Here is a 20,805-nt window from a genome sequence, read left to right as displayed (position 1 = left end):
GTTTGGCCCAAGAAGGGAGTAACCTGTGCTGGGTGCACAGGTTGGGAGTTGGCATCAGCTTGCACGTGGCCAGGTTGACGTCCCTAAGCATGGGATGGTCTGCTGTCCCCTTTGGTCATGGGGGAAGGTCACCAGCAGCCCTCCCTATCCCCAGACTGTCTCCTGGCGAGGCTGAGGGACCCTGACCGAGTTTAGGCAGTTGGCTGCCCCGGGGCCTTGACCAGCCATGCCAGCACATGGGTACTGTCACCCTGCCACGGACCCCTCAGAGGGTCACCTCACTATGTGTACAGGGGACTGCATACATACATGGCTTACACACACAGGGCCACCTACCGCCCCACCTGATGTCTGCGCCCACATCTGGCTCCAGGGCCGCAAAGATAAGCATCTGCTCTGCTGGGACAGTCCCCAGCCACCCGACATCAGCAGATCCACTCTGGCCTTTGCCACACAGCCAGCAGTTGAGGGAGAGGCTGTGGGCAGCCAAGCGAGCCCCACCAAGGTGCTGGCTCTGTTCTCTGAGGTCACGTACCCTTGGGAATCAGCACTGCCGTGCGTGCAGCTCTACAGCCTGGAGGCCACGCTTCTTCCCATGTGCTGCTCCCTGCAGTAACCCAGAGATGAGCCTCGGGATCCCCGACGCCTCCAGCCACCCGCCTTCCCCCCCCCCCTCACGTGGCTCTGTCCCTCACAGCTTGTCTGCCCTGTGTCTGCTTCTTGGAGAACCTGCACTAACTCTCCACCGAGAACAGAGAGCGCACAGGGGTTTGCCAGAGCGAAGTGAGCGTGAAGGGGAGTGGCTGGCCCAACTGCTTGCTCTAAGTGAGCAGGTCCCTGCGCCTCTCGATCCGACCCATCCATCATGCAGCCCTTGCTTCCAGAAGGAAGGAGCGTACCAGCTTCTGAGGGCAAAATTTCTCAGCACGCAACTTTAATTCCTCGGGCTCTCACCAAGACTGTGGTGGCAGATCTCATCTCACTCTTGAGAAATTCCCAAGGACCCAACGTGGGAGTGCCAGCTGGGGGGCTGAGGCCCCAGGGGGAGAGGCTGAACAGAGCCTCGGGCGATGGGCAGCCCGTCAGGACAGATGGGCCCAGGCCTGTGGCCTTGAAGCCATGCACACTTGGCCCCAGTTCTTCTGGCTGGTCAGAGGGAAGATGTGAGGTCTCGCTCTGCAGCCCATCCCCCTCTCTTCTTGGCTGAGGAAAGGCCTGTGATAGAGACCATCCAACCTCACCGAAGTGGCCCAGGGGCTGGAGCAGCCAAGGACTGAGGATGCGGAGGGTCCACGACAGCCTGAGAGCACCTCGACCCCACGGTGCCCGACCCCATCTGTCGGACACACCAGTTCCTTTTTGGTCTGCAAATGAGAATCCTGAGGGATTCTGAAGGGGACTGAGCAATTCTGCCTCATGCCCCACCCCTGCCATCCCTCACACTGAGGCCTGCACCTGTCTCTGCCTCCTCGGCAGAGAGGAAGCCACACCCCCAACCCACCCTGAGGCATCCTGGGGAAGGGACAGGTGCGGCAGGTGTCAGCCACAAAGGCAGGCACAGTAGTGGCTGAGGGGGCCATTGGGGGAGGGGCTCAGGCTGGAGGCAGACCTTCTTAAACTTTGGGCCAACGAATTCAGACTTTCCCTGGAGCCTGTGAGCCTGACTGCTGGTTGGAGAATGGGCAGGAGGGAGGGACTCAGCCGACCAGGAGGGTGTTGATGAGGGTGCAGCCAGCTGGGGGCGCCCACAGAGGGAGTGGGCAGATGGGAGGACCCGAGACGTCCCTGAAGCCCTGATCAGTCAGGTGCAGTGGCCAAGACAGCGCCAGGGCAAGGGAACTGGTGGGGGTTGGAGGACCCAATGGTGTCCCACAGGGGGTCCTGTGGGTTCTGGGGCAGATGTCTAACGTCTTCCAAAAATTCTCCTAGGAAACTCTTGGAGAACAACTTGCTGCCTCTGCTTCCTGCGAGAGTGACCTCTGTATCCGTCCAGCTGAGGAGGGAAAGGAGACTTTGTACCCTGCAGGGGGAGGAGGGCATTTTGAATGGGGGGTTGCCCTGGGGAGGTGACGTGCTCTGCACCCTTGGGTGAGTCTGGGGGTGGCGGCCTACCTGGGAGCAGGGGGAGTCGAGTGTGTGATGGCCACAGCTCAGCCTCCAGCAGGGGGGCCCAGGGCCCTGCCCGGGTTTTAACCTCGATCGTCACTGAGTCCTCGGAGAAGGAGAAGTCAAGCTTGTTCCCTTGGTAAGAGATGCCGTAGATGCGAACCCCAGAGACCTCTGCCAGACACGTGGGGTCGAAGGTCATGCCAGCCCCTGTGATCCTGGGGGGAGGGAAGAGTTTCATGAGGAGCGGGAAGGTAGGGGGCTTCGAATGTTCTGTCAGAGCCGCACTCACCTGAACCCCGTGAATCCGAAGAGTGCTGCCTGCAGGAAGCCCCCCATGCCCGTCAGGAAGTTCACAGCGCCGGACCCATCTGCATTCTCTGTCCACACCTGCCCGTGGAAGGCAGTTGGTGCACTGACTCCCAGGACACGGGCGCCACGAGGCTGCTGCCCCTGTTCCAGAAGGGTCCTGACCCTGCGGTGACTCCCCCGTCCCAAGGCTGGGCTCCCACTCCTACCGCCAAGGGGCCCGGGTGGGAGGCAAGTGGGGTCAGCTTGTGAATTGACCTTGAAGGGCTCCGTGATGTTGGCAAAGCTCCTCTCCAGGAGGTCCTGCGCCCGCCGTGGCTCCTTCAGCTCCATCCAGCCCACCGCAAACATGCTCTGGGGCCAGAGGTCAGAGGTCAGAGAACACGCTGGGCTGAAGCCCACTGCGTGGGGAGGGAAGACAGAAGCTAGTGAGGACCGCCCCTCCCCCACACCCTGCAGGCTCCTTACCCAGGTCATGGCAGGGCCCTTTGGGGACGTCACGGCCTCATAAATCTCTAGGTTTTTCCTGCGGGTATGAGGACTCAAGTGGAAAGGGATGGGGTATCCCAGGAGCACGACATCTGCCTGCTTCACCTCCTCTCCTGTGGAGGGACAGGTGCTGCTCACGGGGAGACAAGCTGGTGGGGGCTGCTCAGTCAGGTTGGGGGCATCCAGTCCCGTGGAGGGGGTGGGGAAGGGGCCCCAAGGGAGCTCCAAGTACACTCACCAGGCTGGTACCCGTCAAACTCAGGGTGGAAGTTCCGCCTCGGGTCGAAGGGCACCTTGATCTTATCGGCCACCGCCAGCCATTCACTGGGGACAGGCTGAGCCAGGTCCTGGGCCAGGGCAGCCGCAAAGCGCAGGCTAGGGGTGGACGTAGGAAGGGGGGCTCTAGCCTTAGCCCTCCAGGCTGGCTCCCTGCACGTGGAACTTGGGCAGGGGTCTTGGGTCTGACCTGTTCTGGACCAGGACGTTGGTGTACGCCGAGTTGTCGACCCCCGGATGGTACTCGTCGGGGGGCATGACTCCTGGGCACACAAGTGCAAGGAGGTGCTCAGCGCAGGGTCTCGGGGATCTGCCCCCGATGCCGGCGGCCAGGGTGCGGTTGGCACCATCGGCGGCCAGAGATCACACGCTGAACTGAAGAGCATCCCCCTGGCCCACCAGTCTGTGGCCACCCACCCTCCCTGCCGTGGACATCCACGCCTCCCCTCCCCCATAAGCAACCCCTCCCCGTGACCGTCCCCCCCCACCCCCGCCGTGCCCTCACCCTTCAGGTGGTACTTCTCCTCCTCAGGGCTCCACTCCACACGGCTACACCAAAACTCGGCCACGGCCCTGACGACGTCCCAGCCACCAGCCTCTCGGAAGAGCTGCAAGTCCTGGGAGAGCGGGAGAGGGTGGGACAGAGGCCACGCCACCCACGACTGTGGTCCTCGCTGGTCCCTGCATGTCTTGTCAGTGCCCACCCTTCTGAGTGCCCAGCAGCGAAGGCCTGGCTCCAGGCAGGAGGTCATGGCCACGTCAGGGGGCTGGTCATACATGCTGACGCCTCACCTGGGTGGCGTGGTAGTAAAGCTGGAAAGCCAACACCACAGCTCCGTTTATATGAATTTCCTGGGTCCCATAAATGTCCTCCGGACACACCTCCAGACCAGAGCCCGCACTCTCCCAGGCAAACTTGGCTCCCTGAGGAGTTGGGGGGATGGAACAGACTTGACTGTTCTGGGCGTGGGGACACAGGGGTAGTCCACCATTCCCAATACTCGGCCTTCAGCCAAGGAGAACAGAGGGGGCACTGACTGTCCGGGTGCCCTCACGGGGGCCTGCAGGCTCTGAGTGCCCAGTGTGTGCCCCTATCATAGGCCAGGTGGCTTTGCCCAGTTTCCCTTTGTGCTGACCCTGGGCCAGGGCAGTAAGGGGACTCTAGGTGAGCCCCGGCCAGGCTGTTCTTGCTGCCTCTACGGCACAGGCTGAGGGGTGCTGTGAGCCTGTGTAAGAATCTGGGAAACCCAGCCCCACCCAGAGAGGAACCTGAGGTGAGGGGTGCAGGCCTAGGAGGGATGTGGGGACCTCAGGCCCTTCAGGGGGCCCTGTAGGGTGGGCACCCAGGTCCCCCTCACCTGGTAGCCCAGCCTCCGGGCATTGTCTAGGGCCCCACCCAGCGTCCGGATGCGGTACTCCAGGAGGGCCCTGGCGGCCTCTGGGTGGAACATCAGGATATTTGGGAACATCCAGAGATCCTATGAGCACAGCCAAGGGCCCCTGGTTCAGGAGCTCTCGCTCCCTTCTCTCTCCCGTCTGCCCACACTCTGCCCTGGCCAGAGTCAGCACTGCTCCATGCCGCCTCCCCAGCAGCCCCTCTGTCTCCTTCCGGCTTCTTCCTCTGCTGCCCACCCTGGCTCCATCCTGGGCCATCCACACCTGCCCATCCCATGGCCCAGTCTCCAGGCCGAACGCTCCCCGGGCCCGGTCCCCGGCGCAGCACTTCCCCTCCCCAGCAGGCCTCTGGGTCTGCCCCGGAGCTCAGGCCAGAATCTGGGCAGGGGCAGCCTGGATGGGAGCCTGCTCTGTGGCTCACTAGCTGCCTGACCTAGTGAGTGACTCAGCTTCTCTAAGCCTCACCAGAGTGGGCCACAGCATTGGCTGCTGAGGGGTTAGCACCCTGGGTCCCTCCCGTGCCCAACGTCCGCCAAGTCCCAGCCTCTCCTGGCTCCCACTCCTGTCTGAGGCCTCACCCTCTTCTACCCATGCTCCACTCGGCAGCTAGACTACACCTCTGTCAGTGTCACTCCCAAGTTAAAGTCTCCATGGCTCCTGCAGCACCGCCACCACCCCCCCCCCCCGCCCCCCGCCCTGCAACTGCTCCTCTTGCCGTGGTGAGAGCCCCTGTTGCCCTGGCCAGATGGCACACACCCTCTGAGCTCTGGTGTTTGTACCTTCTGGTCCCTCTGCCCGAATCACTCTTTTCCACCAAAGTCCTGTACGTCCCACCTCCTCCAGGAAGGCTCCCCTTCTGCCCTGGCCTCTGTGCCTCTCCAGTCACAGCCCCCATCCCAGGTAGGGCAGAGACAGCAGCCACGCCTGTGCCCGCAGCCACGGGATCCCCCGCACCCATGTGCTGCCCCACCTGTGCATGCTGTGTGTTGGGAGGTAGAACAGTACATACCTGGTCCCAGAAGACATGGCCCCAGTAGCATTCCTCTCGGCTCCCATTGGACAGGCCCCCAGGGCTGAGGCCATGGCTGGCGTACCCTGGGGCCCCCGGCTGGGGCAGCGCACTGAGCAGGTAATAGAGGGCACCACGCAGGGCCTGGCGCAGAGGTAGGGGCCCCACCACATCCAGGCCACAGCCAGCCCAGAGCTGGGCCCAGGCCTGGGCGTGGGCAGGGTACAGAGCGGCCCCCGCCTGCAGCTGCAGGGCCTCCGTGAGGCAGGCTTGGGCCTCCGCCTGGCTGCCGCCCACCACGGTCAGGAACTCCCAGGTCCGGTCTTCTTCGCTTTCCCCGAGGGTCAGGGCTGGGGGCACTGGTGTCCATAGCATGTGTACCTCCTGCTGCGGCCCCCCAGGTTGCTCTGGGGTGAGTGTGTGGCCACAAAGGTACCTGCAAGAGTGCGGCCACGTCTAAGGGACCAGCTCCCTCCTCGGTCTACCTGGCCAGCCCTGACAGCCTCCTCACCGGGCTCCCTGGAAGTCAGGACCCAGATGCAGGTGAAGGTCCGGGCTTTCTGGGGAGAAGGTCGACTGCAGCAGCACCGTAATGGGCCGGCTCTCCCCGGCCACGCGGGTGATGGACACACTGAAAGCCAGGACGTGAGGCAGCGTGCGATGGGCATAGAGGCGCTGGGAGGCCCGGAAGCTGGGGCCCTCTAGAGTGTGCAGAAAGGAGCCTGGGGAGGGGCAGAGGGGATCAGGGCAACTCACACGCCCCACTTAGGACCCCCGAGGACAGTTACCAAGCTACCAGCCCCTCGGCAAGGCGGATCCGCCCTCTGAGCCCCAGCTGCCCCATCTGGGAAGCTACAGGTGCACAGAGGGCCCCACGCGCCAGTGCCAGCCAGGTCGGGAGGCCGGCAGGGCTGACTTCTCTGTGAGCCAGCATCCTGAGTTAGGAGGTGCTGGGATGGGACTGCTGTTGGTTGCCGCACTCACCTCGGGTGTGGGGGAGCGGGACAGTGGTGGCTACCTGTATTAGTGTCCAGGGCAAAGGTCTCGGTCAGCTGATTTCCGGTCTCTGCAGGGGCCTCCAGCTGGACGTTGAGGGGACTAGGCAGAATGGCCCGGTGTGTGTCCCCACAAGCCCCATTGTACACGCCGCTCACATGCAGCGTGTCATGATACACACGCGTGCCCAAGTATGTGTTGGTCACGGTGGCCAAGAGCCGGGGGTCACCGGGCAGAGAATGGGCACTGAATATGGTGGGGTCCTCGCTGGCATCCTCCATGGAAAGGCTTGCTCAGCAGATTGGCCTGGAAAAGGGGGAGTCAGGGGCCCCCACAATTGGCCGGCCTTGTTCCCTCTTCTGACTGTAAACCCCCAGGCACCCGCTGGAACTTGGCAGATGCCTCCCAGAGCTGGTGGGAGGGGTGTGGGCCACCCGCACTCAGCCCTGCTTTTCCATAGCCCTTACTTTTGAGCCACCCCTGGAAACACCTCCAACCCTGAGAGACGCTCAAACCCCTGATGCTGATCTCCAGAGACCCAGTGAGTCCCCAGATTCCCACCTTCAGACCTCAGTTCGAACCCTTCCAGCTCTCTCCAAGCCGCGCCCCCACAAGCCCAGACCCGTTAGTGGGGAGCTCGGAGGCCTCAGTCTTCCGGACCTGGGGGAGGGGCGCCGTCGCCGGGCGGGGAAGCGGCCCGAGCTCCGCGGAGCGGGCTGGGGAGGAGGGTCTCCGGGCCACGCCGCAGCCGGCGTGTCCCCAGGCCCCAGCTCGCTCGGCGCCGCCCCTTCCAGGCCGGAGGGGGAAGTCGCAGGCGCCGCCGTCTCGGCCGGAAGGCCCCGCGGTCCCCGCCCCCGGGGCCCCAGGGCGGAGCAGCCGGTGTGCCGACCCGGTGCCCCCGGCGCGCCGGCGGGCCTCCCGGGGAAGCCGCGCGGGCCCGCACAGTTTGAACCCTGACCTCAAGGACGCGTGGAGGGACGGCTGTGAGAGGGGCAGGGGCCTCTGGTGTGCGATCGCCCCTCGCCGGCCGCGGCTTCCTCCCTCCCGGGTCTCCCCTTCCGGGGAGTGGCGCGGGTGGTCCTCCTCCCGCAGAAGTCCTTCTCTTCGCTCGCTCCGGCGCTACCTCATGCCCTGCCCAGCCCGTCGTACCCCCAGTCTGCATCCCCCGCCCGGGCCCTCTAAGGCGGCTGGGCCACGGGTTTGTCTCCTAGCCTCTCTGGCCCCGCGCCTGACCCAGATGTCTGTGCTCGACCCCTGGGCCCAGCAGGAGATACTCAGAGCCAACGTGTGCCTGGAAGTCTGCTCTTCCTGTGGCCTCCCCCAGTGTCGGCGACGGGGACTCCACCTGTCCCGGTGCTCAGGCCCCCGTGGTCCACCCTCTCCACTTCTGCCCACAAATCCTATTGTCCTCCACTTTCACGGCTTGTCAGCTCCGTCATCCCCACTGCCACCCGGCCACCTCTGAGAGCAAGCCCTCCTCTTGGGTGGACAGTGCACACGCCCTACTTATGCTCCGCCCCATATAGCCCTTGTTAACACAGCCACGGCCACCCTGAGAGTGCCTTCTGCTCAGAAGCCTGCAATGGTGCCCGCCCCCACCCAGAGGGCAGGCCAGCTAGCATCCCTGACCACCTGCTCCCCACCGGCCCCCCTCACACCTCTGCTAGGCCACTGCTGCCACTGTGGCTTCCTTGCTGCCTCTGCAACAGTCCAAGCATGTGCCCTGTTATGGACTGAATGTTTGTGTGCCCCCAGACCATCCATTGAAATCTAATTCCCAGTGCGACCATTTTGGAAGTGGGGCCTCGGGGAGGTTATTAGATCAAGAGCCGTCAAGAGTGGGATTAGAGCCCTTATGGGCAAAGGCCTGAGACCTAGCCCGCTCTTTCCACCATGTGGGGACACAGCAAGAGGAGAGCGCTCTGCAGAGGGGAGGAGGGTCCTCGTCAGACACTGGGTTGACTGGCACCTTGGCCTTGGACATCCCAGCCTCCGGAGAAATGAATTTCTGTGTTTGGGAGGCCCCCCGGTTTGTGGTGTTCTCTTCCAGCAGCCTGAGTTGGCCAAGACACTCCTCTTCAGGGCTTTCGTACTGTTCCTTTGCCGGGAACACTTTCCTTCGAGGTACCCTCAGGGCTTGATGCCTCACTTCCGTCCTGTCCTGTCCTGTCCTGTCCGTAAGAGATCCCTCCCTTGTAACGGGAAACCCTTGGCTCCACGGTCTCCTCCCACTTTGCCCTGCTTTGCTTTCCTCCAAGCATTTGTTGGTGGCCGTCTATACCGGTTTACTATCTGTCTTCCCGCCAGTTTCAGGAAGGCAGGGATTTTTGTCTGTTTTGTGGAATGAATGACTGGACTTGAACTATGATTATGGAAGGAAATTTCCCCCTAGAAGTGAAGGGGCTGACTCCCATGCTTCTTTCCCACCTGGACTGGGGTCCCAGGAGCTGGCTTAGCCCCGCACCGTTGAGCAGAGAAGACCTGAAGATTCAGGGCCTGTCTGCTTCTCGCCCTGTCCATCAAAGACAGGCCTCACCTCAGAGCTCCCTGTAGTAGGCTGTAGCCCTGAGTCTCAGTTTCCTCATCTGGGAAATGGGGAACACAACCCCACCCCACACAGATGGATTGGGGACCAAAGGAAAGATTGTGAGCACCTGTTAGGATGCTTGGCCGCATGCAACACAAATCAACACCAAAGAATCCAAAGGAGAATGTATTATCAGCACATGGACGTGGGGACAGGCTGCTTGCTGCCCCTTCCACCACAGCTCCTACCTGGAGTCCAGTCTGCTGTGGTCTCCCCCCTCCCCTGGTCTCCATCTCTGAAGACCTGGGCAGTAAATGGACACCACTGGGCTGGCACCACACAGCCTCGGGGATGGCTTCACTTCCGATGCCAAGACCCAAGTTCCTGGGGAGGAATAGTGACCTGCCTGCCTTTGGTCAGGGGTCAGCCTCTGCTTGATCCCTTGTGGCCAAGGGCAGAGTCGTGGGGCTGTGAGGCCCACAGTGCAGGTGGGGATGGGATCGGTGAAGGAGTTGCTCTGCACTGAGCACACCAGGTCAAGGCCAATACGTGGCAGAGACTTGATGACTGGGAGCTGTCAGCGTTATTGTTGCTGGGGGTATCTGCAGGGTGATGGCTAGGGGGCCCCAGGAGAGGTAGGTGGGTGGAGCAGCTGGTGGGGGGGTTGGGGTAAGAGGGCTCCCTGGGGGTAGAGAACAGAGACAGAACCTGTGCCCAGGGTATGGGGGGAGAGGCATGTCCTGGGACACCTGTCCCTGACCAGGTAAGGGACCATGTGTGTCCTTGCCTCTCACCTGCCTGCCCAGGGCCCCTCAGATTCAAAAGGGCTGCCCAGAGCAGAGAGCAGCATCCTCCTGCCCTTGGGATGAGGACATCTACTCCACAGGGCTGACCAGAGTCCTCCCCCTGGCATTCAGGGCCTCAGAGGACACAGGTGAATCCCGTGGGAGGCTTAGGGGTGACTTTCCAGCAGTGGGTGTGTGATGACCAGACCTGGCTTTGCCTTCTTCACCTCCCGCAGCTCCTGCAGTGACTGTGCGCTCAGCTTCACAGAGGTCAGACTGCAGCCATGTGTACAGGACAGAAGTGGGAGTCGGTTGGGGAAGCTGAGGTCAGGGCTGGGGGGACAGTGACAGGAGAGCAGTGTGGGGGCAGCGACGGGGCTGTTAGCCTGGGCTGTGCCAAAGGCACGCAGTGACAGAGGTGGTTAGTCGGGGGTGTCAGAGGTTGGGGAAAGAGGTTAGGCGGTGGGGGCCAGAGCCCTTGGGGGAGTAAAAAGGTGTTGGGATCGTTGGCCCAGACTTGCCATGGGCCCCAGATGACAGATGGACATTTGGTCTGGCAAAATGGTTGAAGCCGAGGGCTGGGGCTGGGACTTTTTGGAGCATGGGTCTCCAGGGGCTGGGTTGGAGTGTGGTCACTCGGGGAGCCCCGGGAGGAGTTACTCTTCAGGGTCTAGGGGACGTCCCCAGGCACCCAGCCCAATCGTTGAGAGGCTGAGTCCCCATCCCCCTTTCTGCCCCTGTGTCTACCTGAGGGTCTGTAGGCGGCATCCTGACTGCTGTAGGACTCTACACAGGTGGGTTACCATGGGTTCCGGCAGCTGGCAGTCACTTAGATCCAGGGTGGTCAACGCGGAGCTCTGGCTGAGCGCGCCGATGAGGTAATGAAGCGCCTCCTGGAGGGTGGGCTGCTGCACCCTGGGGGGGGACGGCCACCCTCAGAGGCTACTGCCAACCGCTCCCCTACCGTACCGTGTCCCTCCCCCTCGCCCCCACCAGGCCAGGCCCTCACCTGAGCTTCCGCACCCGGCACTGGGGCCAGGCCAGGCCCTCACTCAGCACACGCAGGCCGGCCTCGCTGAGCCCGTTTTGCAGGAGGCCCAGCTCAGTCAGGGCGGGGGCCGCCCGCAGGGCCTCAGAGAGGTCTCGGCAGACAGAGTCAGACAGTTTGCAGCGGCACAGCCTGTGGTCAAGAGCACATGTGTCTGTCTTCAGTCCCCTCGGCCGCTTTACTGTCCCCACCTCTGCAAACTGCCCGCTCCTTGGGCGGCTGAGGCTCTGTCTGGAGAGGCGCTGGCTCGACAGGAAGTTTCCCCTGTCCTTTGTTACCCACCACACGTGTCCCTGGGGAGCCTCGGCCACATGTGCCTGTGCATGCTGGACTGCACTCCACTTTTCCTCAGGGCACTATTCTCTACCAGCTGTTGGATGAGCCAATGCGGATCTTACTGTCAGCGTGTTTAACTGCACGCAGCTGAGCATCGGGTTAAGGTGGCCAAGGTTTATTCATCCAGCTGGTCCCTAACAATGGGGAAGTGGGTGTTGTTTCCACCTTTGCTGCCATTATAAATACTGCTGTGATGAACACCACGCATTCAGTTTAGCGGCAGCATTGATGGGCCAAACGCGCCGATCACCTTCTTGGCTCCCAATGTTTATCTTCAGGTTGCTGGAACATCATACCAAGCGAGGTGACCGTGTCACCGTGGCCATAGGCTGTGCCCCTCTCACTGTGCCCCACCAGTACGGACTCCTACCATTTCTCTTACCTTCTGCTTACTTGGTGATAAGGTCACATACTCAGTGTTGTGCACCCACTGCTACATTAACTCTCATACCAACCCTCTGAGGCGGAACCTTCCGTTCCATAGAGGAGGAAACAAGTTCAGACAGACTGACTTGCCCAAGGGCTCGGAGGCAGGCAGCCTGGACTTCAGAGCCTGTGCCCTCAACACCTCCCTCCACTGCTTGTAAGAGCCCAGAGGAACTGCCCATCATTTCCCAGTAGCAACTAGTAGCCTTCCTTCAGAAGGAAAATTTATTCTGGTCTTCTTTACCTTCCCACCCCCAGAACACTCAGCAGCACCATGCTTCGCACTCTAACGGGGCCAAACCCTCCTTCCTAGCCCCGGGCCACACCGCCTCCTCGCTCCTCTGCGCTACGTGGGCAGAGCCCATTGGCCCCAGCACAGAACTCCAGAGGCCACAGGCTCTCAGCCTGTCCCCTCTGCCATGTCCAGACAGGGCTACCCCTCTGCCCCTGCCCAGAGTACCCTGCTCTGCATCCCTCCAGGGGGGCCGTGGGGGCCTGGTCACTCACGTCAGGCTGCTCAGACCGCAGTGTTGGTCAGTCATGGCCTCAAAGAGCGAACGCAGTGGAGAGGCCTGGGTTTTTTTCACGGTGGCTTGTGAACTGCCAGGAGAGAGAGCAAGGTGAAGCCCACTTGTCCCCTTCCAGTCCCCACCTCTTTCCTGTGGCCCTGAGTGTCAGAGCTGCCTCCGCTCTCCACCTCAAGCTGAGCCGGGACCCCTCCGCCCTCTTTGCTCCAAACCCAGAGTGAAACCACTCATCTGTGGCCCCGTGCAGCTCCCGCTGAAGCAGTCTGCCTGAGTCCAGTGGGGGGCATGTCACCCACATCCCCTGTGGGTCTGTATTGCACCTGCAGTGGGCATCCCCAGCCCCAGCCCATCAACGTCCTGACATTCATTATTTCAACAGATGCGGAGCTCTGGGTCAAGTGCTGGGTTGGAGTTAAGCACACAGAAGACTTAGCCCTGAAGGAGCTCAGGGTCTGGCGAAGGGTAGACATCATGGCATACGGTGGTCAGTGGGGCTCTTCTGGGGCCAAAGGGGTCCCAGGCCAGCTGAGGGAGGCTGGGAAAGCATTGAGGATAGGCAGCCAACAGAGTGTTCCGGGTGCACAACACAGCAGGTGCAAAAGCTCAGGGCACAGCCGGAGTGGAGTATTCCATGCTAGGAGGTTTGCCCTGGATGTGGACGGCTGGGGGTTGGCATGGCAGGACGGGGGGGGGAAGATGGACCATAGGGAGCCGCCTTGCAAGGGGGTGGGCATGACCAGCCCTGAAGTCCTGCTCTCCTCTGGGGGGACAGGCTTCCCCTGCTCAGACGGAGACTCGCGGGTGCACTGGCACACGCGCCCCCCTGCCCCCGCCCCGCCCCCTCCCCCCGGGCCTGGGAACCAGGACAGTCTTGCCCTGTAGACTCACGAGCTGCCGCCCAGGCTGCCGTGCAGTCGTTTCATCAGGTTCTTCTTCTTTTTCTTCTCGTGTGTGGGGGCCAGTCCACAGCTAACCAGCCGCAGGGCCTGCCCCTCGGGGCAGCACCTTATGCAGTAGCTCAGGACCACCACATCCATGCGGCTCAAGCACACCCGCTCCAGCGCCAGCTCAGGGAGGCCACGCAGGGCCTGGCTCACAAAGGCGCCCTCCTGAGTCTCGTACAGGCAGTACAGCAGCTCCAGCGCGTAGTTGAGCTCGCCCTCCTCCTCTTCCAGCTCCTCCCTGCCCTCCGGCGCTTCCGTCTCTTGGGTCCCCTCCGGTGCCGCCCTCTGGTGGCCCTGGTCCTGCACCCACCGCAGGACGTCCTGCTTCACGCGCTCTGAAACCACGCAGCCGAAGTGGCGCTCGATGTCGCGCATCCGCTCTGTGTTCAGCAGCCCGAAGAGGAAGCGCGTGGTGAGCGCGAGGTGGCCGCGCAGCTCGGCGTTGCCCCGCAGAAGCGCCCCGACGCTGTCAGCCGGTGCCCGGTCTCCCTTGTCATCCAGCAGGTAGGACAGCGCGGCGAAGAATTCCTGGAAGCTCTGGTCCATGAACTGGTAGGTGACCTCGGTCTCCAGCACGCCCGGCAGCTCTTTCTTGCTGAGAAACAGCCTCTGGATTTTAGAGCCGCGAAGTTGCAGTCTTTCCAGGTCCTTCTCGGCGAACTGCGCCCTGTGCCCGAGGAGGCCTTCGCGGGCCAGGCGGCACAGCTTCCGCAGCTCGCCCTGCACCTGGGGCCCGTCGGCGGCGGGCGCCGAGCTCAGGAAGCTGGCGACGAAGAACAGGTACACGGACGTGGTGGTCTTGGAGGTGCGCGACAGGTCCTGGCCGAGGTCGAGCTGCTGGCGCAGAACCGTGCACACGATCCAGCACACGAAGGGCACGAAGCACAGCGCGAACAGCGTCTCGTTCTCCTTCACCGAGCGGTAGGCCTGCTCCGCCAGCCACTCCTCCCGGAAGAACTTGTGGAAGTACTTCTTCTTGTCTTTGTCGGAGAAGCCGCACACCTCGGCGCACTGCGGCGAGCACAGGCGGCTCTGCAGCCTCCCGGGGGCCGTGGCGCGGGCGGTCACCAGCAGGCGGGCCCCGGGCAGCAGCGTCTTGCCCATCAGCCCGCTCAGCACCCGCGCGCCCTCCGCCTCCTCGAAGGGGTCGGTGCAGGGCGCCGCGTCGGCGGGCGCGGGCGGGGGCAGCTCGTCCGCGCCGTCCAGGATGAAGAGCAGGCGCTCGGCGCGGGCGAGCATGAGCCGCACGGGGGCGCTGCGTCCCGGGCACTGGTCGAGGATCAGGCCGGCCAGGCTGCACGTGCCCGGGCGCTCCAGCAGCTCGCGGCAGGGCAGGAAGAAGGCGAAGTCCACCTGGCCGTGGTACAGCTTGCCCGCCGCCCAGTCGTACAGGATTTTCTTGGCCGCCATGGTCTTGCCGATGCCCGCCGGGCCCTGCAGCAGCACCGTCAGAGGCCGCTGGCCCTCTCCGTCGCGGCCGAACAGGCGGTTGAAGGTGTGCGTGTCGGAGCGCCGCGCGCGCTGTGTCTCCCGCTCGTCCGCGGGCCCCAGCGCCCCGTCCACCGACGCGGCGCCTTCGCGCGCGATGAGCAGTTTGGTGAAGCGCTTGTTGATCTTCACGGAGCGCGCGTTCCTCTCCTTCACCTTGGCATGCTGCTGCAGGACGTGCTCTCTGTACTTCTTCTTGTACTCTGGCGGCCGGGGGGGGGGGCGTGTCAGCTGACCCTCGCCCGCCGCCCCAACCCCCTGGGCTCAGGTCTCAGCGCCCCCCCCCCTCCTCCCCCCAGCCAGCCTTGCCACACAACTCTCCCCCGGGACCGGCCGTCGGGAATCTCTGAGCGGTGTAAAGGACCCTCGTGCTGCAAACCTGGGGGTCACCCCCCACCCCCGCCCCCGCCCGCCGACAGCTTGGGTCTTGTGCTTCCCGCCGACAGAGACCTACCGGACACGGAGAGCAGCGAGGAGGAGCTGGGGCCGAGCCCTGGAAGGGAGAGCTGTGGTGAGGCCCTGCCGAATGTGCAGGGGGCTGGGGAGGGGGGGCGCAGTAGGGAGTTGGGGCTACCCCTCAAGAGCGCCCCGGATCCGAGCCCTGGGGCCCCTGGATGTGTGGGTGGCGTGCTCTCGGGCGCGGGGGAGGGGGGCGCGCCGGGACTTTTCTGGGGAAGCGGGAAGGATGGCGGCCGAGGCCCAGACTCTGCCTCCGGCGGGAGCGAACGGAGGCGCGGGGACCCTGGCGACCCTCCACCCCGCGCTCACGCTTCAGCCGGTCCTCCTTGAGCTGCTCCGCCACGTCGCGGATGTCAGCCCTCTTCAGAGTCTTTCGGGTCACGTCCAGCGCAGGCTCCGGCCCGTAGAATTGGATCAGCTCCTCCGCGAGGTTCAGCGCGTCCGCGCCCTCCAGCCGCCCCCACGGGATGCTGCGGCCGTCCTGCGGCGTGTCCCGCAGCTTGTGGCGGAAGCGCTTCAGGTGCTCCTGGCTCAGGTTCTCGAGCGCGCGGTGGAGCAGCTCTCGGGCTGTGGCTGCACGGAACTCCGCGCTGGGCGCGGTCGGGCGGGGTCAGCACGTCTGCGGCGACGGTGATCCCGGCCTTGCCCCGCCGCCCCCCACAGCCTCGGCCCGGGCGTCGGGGCACCCACGACGGGCAAAGGCTCAGATGAGCCCCCATCTCCCCAGCTGACTCCAGGCCAACGTTTGGTAGCACCCAGCCGGGAGAGAAGTTCTTCCCTCCCAGGACCTCGGTCGGGGGCGGGGGCGGGGGGGGGGGCAGTGTGGGGGCGGGCGGTGCTCTGCCCCAAGGCTTTGCCTCTGACGGCGCTGCCCCTGGTTGTGATAGAGGTCACTGGGGGCAGGCGCTGGCCACCGCTGACCCAAGCGCTGGGGGACCGCCTTCCCGCCCTGCACCCTCCTTCCTGTGTTCTTCCACACACCTGGCCAGGCCGGCTCAAAAGCCTAAGATGAGGGTGCCTACAAGGGCCTGTGCTCTGCCCTTTCCTCCCTTCTTTCCCTTCCCTTCCTTGGGAGCCTGGGCGGAGAGCCACACTCACCACCCACACCGCCCACTCTGCGAGCCTGAGTTCCCCATCACACCCATCTCACTGCACCCTTTGGTGGCCCAGGCTGGGCACCTTGCACCAGGGGCCGAGTCTGAGTCCCTGGTGGGGAACAGACACCAAGGGTGCCTTCTGTGTGAATAGAGTCCCTAGAATCCTGAGCCTGGGAGATACTGGGGGAAAGCTGTGGATCAGCTGTGTGAAGCCCCAGGGAGTGGGCAGAATGAGGTGAGGCCCCCACAGGCTGGGGCCAGCCGCTTCCCATGTGACCACCCTGAAAGTCAGCACTCACCCGGACTGGAAGTCCTCTGGCTGGTCCATGGAGTCTGGTCCTTAGGACTGGCACTTAGGGGCAGGTGTGGGGATCAGAGAGGTTATTTATCTCTCCCTAGGTTGATTAGAGCCGTGTTCTAGGGGAGCTGTCCAGCCCCACCCATGCCCCAGACCCGAGTGGCCTAGCTCAGCCAGCGCCCAGATGTCAGTCCACCAGTCACCAAGCTCCCAGACTCGGCACTGGACGCACTCCCCCTTCAAGAGTTCTGCGTGCTGACCTTTGATTTTCCTCTAATCCTTGTTCAGTTGGTGTTCTCTGAGAACCCAGAGGGCGTGGCAGTGAGGCACAGCTGTGAGCAGGTACCTGCAGAGTAGGGTGGATGGTGTGAAGAAAGGGGCTGGCTCAGAACTAGGCCTTCAGCTTGAAGGCCTCAAGGTAGGTTAAATTCTGAAGGCAGGAGTGAGGAAGGGCTTCTTAGATGGAAGGGACACTGGGAACGAGGGAGGGACTTGCACAATGTAATCGGAAAGGAAGCTGTCATGGGGGAAAGGGAAGAGTTGTGTGGCTTCCCAAACCTGGCTTGAGCAGGCTGATGGGAAGAGGTTTGGAGGTGAGGAGTGTGTGTGTATGTGTGTCTGGGTCTGTCTATGTGGCCACTTTATACTGTGTTTGAGTGAATGTATCCGTGGTCAGCTGAATAATAGGCCCCAAAGATATCAGGCCGTAACCCCCGGAATCTGTGAAGGTCCCCTCACGTGCCAAAAGCAGCTTTGCAGATTGAACTCGGGGGCTAGAGATGGGACGATCGTCCTGGGTTACCCAGGTGGGCTGTAAATGTCATCTCAGGTGTCACACGATAGAGGCGGAGGGAGATTTGGCCCAGGAGAAGGCAACGTGACTGTGAAGCAAGATGCCAGACTGCTGGCTTGGACGTTGGAGGAAGACGCCATGAGCCTAGGAGCGCCAGGAACAGAGCACTGGAGGCTGGAAATGCGAGGTGAGGACACACCCTCTAGAGCCTCCACAGGGAGTGTGGCTGAACCAACACAGGGAACTCAGCCCAGTGACACTGATTTTGGACTTCTGAACTCTGGAGCTGTGAGAGAATAAATGTGTGTTGTTTTAAGCCACCAACTTTGTGGTATCTTGTTAGAGCAGTCATAGAAAATGAACACAGTATCTCTCTGAGCATTTCTGTGAAACTGTCTGCAAGAACAGGTGTTCTGGGGGGCGCCTGGGTGGCGCAGTCGGTTAAGCGTCCGACTTCAGCCAGGTCACGATCTCGCGGTCCGTGAGTTCGAGCCCCGCGTCGGGCTCTGGGCTGATGGCTCGGAGCCTGGAGCCTGTTTCCGATTCTGTGTCTCCCTCTCTCTCTGCCCCTCCCCCGTTCATGCTCTGTCTCTCTCTGTCCCAAAAATAAATAAAAAACGTTGAAAAAAAAAATTAAAAAAAAAAAAAAAAAAAAAAGAACAGGTGTTCTGGAATATTCACTGCCTTCCACCCATTGTTTTTAATTAAAAAAAATGTTTAATGTTTATTTCTGGTGGGGGGGGGGAGAGAGAGAGAGGCAGAGGGCAAGTGGAGGAGGGTAGAGAGAGAGACAGAATCTGAAACAGGCTCCAGGCTCTGAGCTGTCAGCACAGAGCCTGACGCAGGGCTCGAACTCAAGAACCACAAGATCATGACCTGAGTCGAAGTCAGACACATAACCAACCAAGCCACGCCTTAAAATTTTTTTTTTTAATGTTTATTTGCCGTAAGCCATCCCTGTGTTCAGTCCTGCTTCCACAGGAGCCTTGAGAGCTGCTCCCTGGGGAGAGAGCCCAGAGTCCTGGGAGCCTCTATTGCCCTGCCCCCTCCACCAGGAGGGGACCCACAGAGGCGCCCATTTAGCCCTAACTTTTTTTTGTTGTTGTTGTCTATTTAAGACAAATAGATCCCACGTCTCCATGAGGAGGGCTCAGGCTTTCAGAGGTATGGATCTGTTTAGCCACACTCACACCTTCCCCAGGTAACCCCCTCCCTCTCTTCTACTCCCTGAATTCCCCCCTTGACTGCCCTCCACACCAGGCAGCTGCCTGGACAGGGCAAGGTTGGCAGCAGAGAGGCTGGAGGGGCTGCCGCCAGCACACGACGGTGGCACTTTGTGCTTTTAAAGGATGTTTGTGAACATGAATACATCTCACTGTTCCCACAGAGCCAGAGAGGTGGGGCCAGTGTCCAGGCTTTCTGTGTTGAAGCAGCCTCAACCGGGTCCAGCCCAAAGCAGGGACAAGACCCTCACTCCGGACCATGGTGTGGGTAACACCCAGCAAAGCAGAGGAGTGGACTGGGTCTCCTGGGGGTCAGGGTCCTGGGAACAAGCCCTTAGCAGAGTTCGGCCTCAGCTCTGGGAGAGGTTGGGGTGTGCGTGTGTGACTGTCGTGAGTTCTGTATGGGGTCCCAGCTCCCTTGACCTGCTGGCTCCTGACTTAGCTTCTGCAGCGTGCTGGGATTCTGCACAGGCAAAACAACAGCAGATGTGGGCGTGTCCAGGCTTGCCTGTGGACAGACTGTGGGCCCTGCACAGCTCGGTGGGCATTGCAGGGCCCTGGGTTGCAGCCTCACGGGCAAAGACCCCAGTGTGCCCCTCGTGGACGCCTCACTGAGCCCCACTCCAACCCTGAGGCACTGCATACACGTTCCTCCAGGCAGAGAGAGATGTCCCACATCGGCCCATGCTGTGTTTCCCCTAAATGCACATTCACTGTCCCTCTCCACAGTATAATTTCTCAAAAGCAAGTTCTCTACAACTGCACTATCTCCTTTTCATTATTACTTCAGACAGAAAGTGTCACCATCAAGAGCACAATCTCCTAGCCAGGCTGTCGGGATCAAATCCTGCTTCCACCGTCCAATAGCTGGGTGACCTTGGACACTACTTAACCTCTCTGTGCTTCCGTTTCCTCATCTGTAGAATGGCATGGTAAAGGCACGTCAGTGCTGAGGGCAGAGAGGAGAAAGCTGTAAGGCAGGTGCCTAGCCCATTCTAGGCACTGGCTATCACCACCTCTCAAGTTCTGTGGAAGGCCGCTCACAGTTTTCTGTGTCACCAAGAACATCCCAATTTCTAAATCCACTCCAGGTCTGACCGTGAACTCTTCCTTGAAAGGCATGCTCTTTTCCTTTTGTCAGAGGAACTGAGGGGGCATGTCAGACAGAGGGAGGGTGTGCATCTGCCATAACCAGCATGGGAGGGGCCCTGAGGCCGCTGATTTGGGGATGTCAAGGTCATCCCCATACCCTAAGATGGACCCTCCGTGAGTGCACTCTGTACCCCATAAACTCTCAGCCGCTGCTGATAACAGCCCTGGAAAAAGCTTTGATGATGGGAGCCAGTATCAGGGAGCTTTGCCACGAACTAAGCCACGGAAGTATGGGGATGAGGAGGGGACATTGGGAGCAGGTGTACGGGTGCAGGTGGGGGGTGGAGAAGGCCAAGAGAGAAAGGGAGAAGCAGGTGAGAAAAGGAGATACAGGTGGCAGCATGGCCAGCAGTGATACTGGACTTATGTCACCCCAGCTTCAGCTGCTGAGCAGGGCCACTCCCAAGGGCACAAGTTTTGAAATCTTGAACAAGTAATTAAGACTGCATTGTGAAATTCCTCAAAGGTCTCTCGCACAGGGATTTTGCCACCCAGGAAACCTTTGATCATTTCTTCCTCACTCCCACATTTTGTCCTCACGGCAGCTGTGAACGAGGTCTCTCAGGAGTTGTCCACACTGCCCACTCCTTCGGGGCCTCCTGTCCCCTTAGTTCTCCTGCCTTTGAAAAGCCTCGCTCTAGAGCACTGGTGCCCTCAGCAAAATGCTTCCTCCTTCCCTGTTCTCAGCATTCCCCTTCATATCTTGACCTCAGAGAAAGAACCATTTCTGGAGGAATGGGTAAGATGAGGAAAAAATGAACCTATTGCTGACCCCCTCCTCTTGTGCCAACAAATTCGATAACTTGGATGAAATGGACAGATTCTTAGAAAGTCACAAACACACTGACTCAAAAGAAACAATCTGAATAGATCTACAAGAAGTAAAGAGATTGAATTAATAATATAGAAAAATTCCCATGAAGAGAAGGCCAGGCCCAGATGGCATCGCTAACGATTCTGTCAAATATTTAAAGCATTACTAACACTCCTTCACAAGCCCTAACAGAACATGTAAATGAAAAGACTATCCCTCCCCCCCCAATAAGTAAAATAAGGAAAAGAAAAGAATACCTCCCAATCCATCCTGTGAGGCCATACTACTCTGATACCAAACCAGGCAAA

The 20,805-nt window shown here is 61.2% G+C and overlaps 2 protein-coding genes and 1 long non-coding RNA gene across 8 annotated transcripts; 1 reads left to right on the top strand and 2 right to left on the bottom strand.

Annotated features, from left to right (window-relative positions):
• Window positions 1-917: 917 nt before the first annotated feature.
• PGGHG (protein-glucosylgalactosylhydroxylysine glucosidase) lies at window positions 918-8,214 on the bottom strand. Of its 4 annotated transcripts, none has more exons than XM_060607658.3 (14): window positions 7,539-8,214; window positions 6,603-6,886; window positions 6,096-6,306; window positions 5,585-6,020; window positions 4,539-4,658; window positions 3,973-4,104; window positions 3,686-3,797; window positions 3,371-3,443; window positions 3,143-3,279; window positions 2,884-3,017; window positions 2,674-2,769; window positions 2,399-2,496; window positions 2,113-2,324; window positions 918-2,020 (listed from the first exon to the last, which is right to left on the bottom strand). In XM_060607658.3, the coding sequence occupies exons 2-14, from the start codon at window positions 6,859-6,861 to the stop codon at window positions 1,926-1,928; spliced, it is 2,115 nt and encodes a 704-aa protein (XP_060463641.1). In that variant the 5' UTR covers window positions 6,862-6,886; window positions 7,539-8,214; the 3' UTR covers window positions 918-1,925. The 4 variants fall into 4 exon arrangements, with proteins under 4 accessions (XP_060463641.1, XP_060463643.1, XP_060463640.1 ...); XM_060607660.3 differs by lacking the exon at window positions 7,539-8,214 and adding an exon at window positions 7,142-7,529; XM_060607657.3 differs by lacking the exon at window positions 7,539-8,214 and adding an exon at window positions 7,203-7,528.
• A 1,066-nt stretch (window positions 8,215-9,280) lies between these two features.
• On the bottom strand, window positions 9,281-16,727 carry NLRP6 (NLR family pyrin domain containing 6). 2 transcript variants are annotated; one of them, XM_078433907.2, is made up of 8 exons: window positions 16,517-16,727; window positions 15,430-15,710; window positions 15,116-15,154; window positions 13,118-14,864; window positions 12,210-12,302; window positions 10,902-11,072; window positions 10,640-10,807; window positions 9,281-10,225 (listed from the first exon to the last, which is right to left on the bottom strand). In XM_078433907.2, exons 1-8 carry the CDS (start codon window positions 16,543-16,545, stop codon window positions 10,060-10,062), a joined length of 2,694 nt encoding a protein of 897 aa, XP_078290033.1. In that variant the 5' UTR covers window positions 16,546-16,727; the 3' UTR covers window positions 9,281-10,059. The 2 variants fall into 2 exon arrangements, with proteins under 2 accessions (XP_078290033.1, XP_078290034.1); XM_078433908.2 differs by having other exon boundaries at window positions 9,281-10,168; window positions 16,517-16,726.
• Window positions 14,969-17,691, top strand: LOC132674825 (uncharacterized). Of its 2 annotated transcripts, none has more exons than XR_009608627.3 (3): window positions 14,969-15,172; window positions 16,804-16,933; window positions 17,345-17,691. It is a non-coding gene; the product is annotated as an uncharacterized LOC132674825 (long non-coding RNA). The 2 variants fall into 2 exon arrangements; XR_009608626.3 differs by lacking the exon at window positions 14,969-15,172 and adding an exon at window positions 15,719-15,868.
• The last annotated feature ends 3,114 nt before the right edge of the window (window positions 17,692-20,805 follow it).

This window comes from Panthera onca, chromosome D1, assembly GCF_046562875.1.
Source record: "Panthera onca isolate mPanOnc1 chromosome D1, mPanOnc1 haplotype 2, whole genome shotgun sequence".
In the NCBI taxonomy this organism is placed as follows: Eukaryota; Metazoa; Chordata; class Mammalia; order Carnivora; family Felidae; genus Panthera; species Panthera onca.
This window is presented reverse-complemented; position numbering and strand designations above follow the sequence as displayed.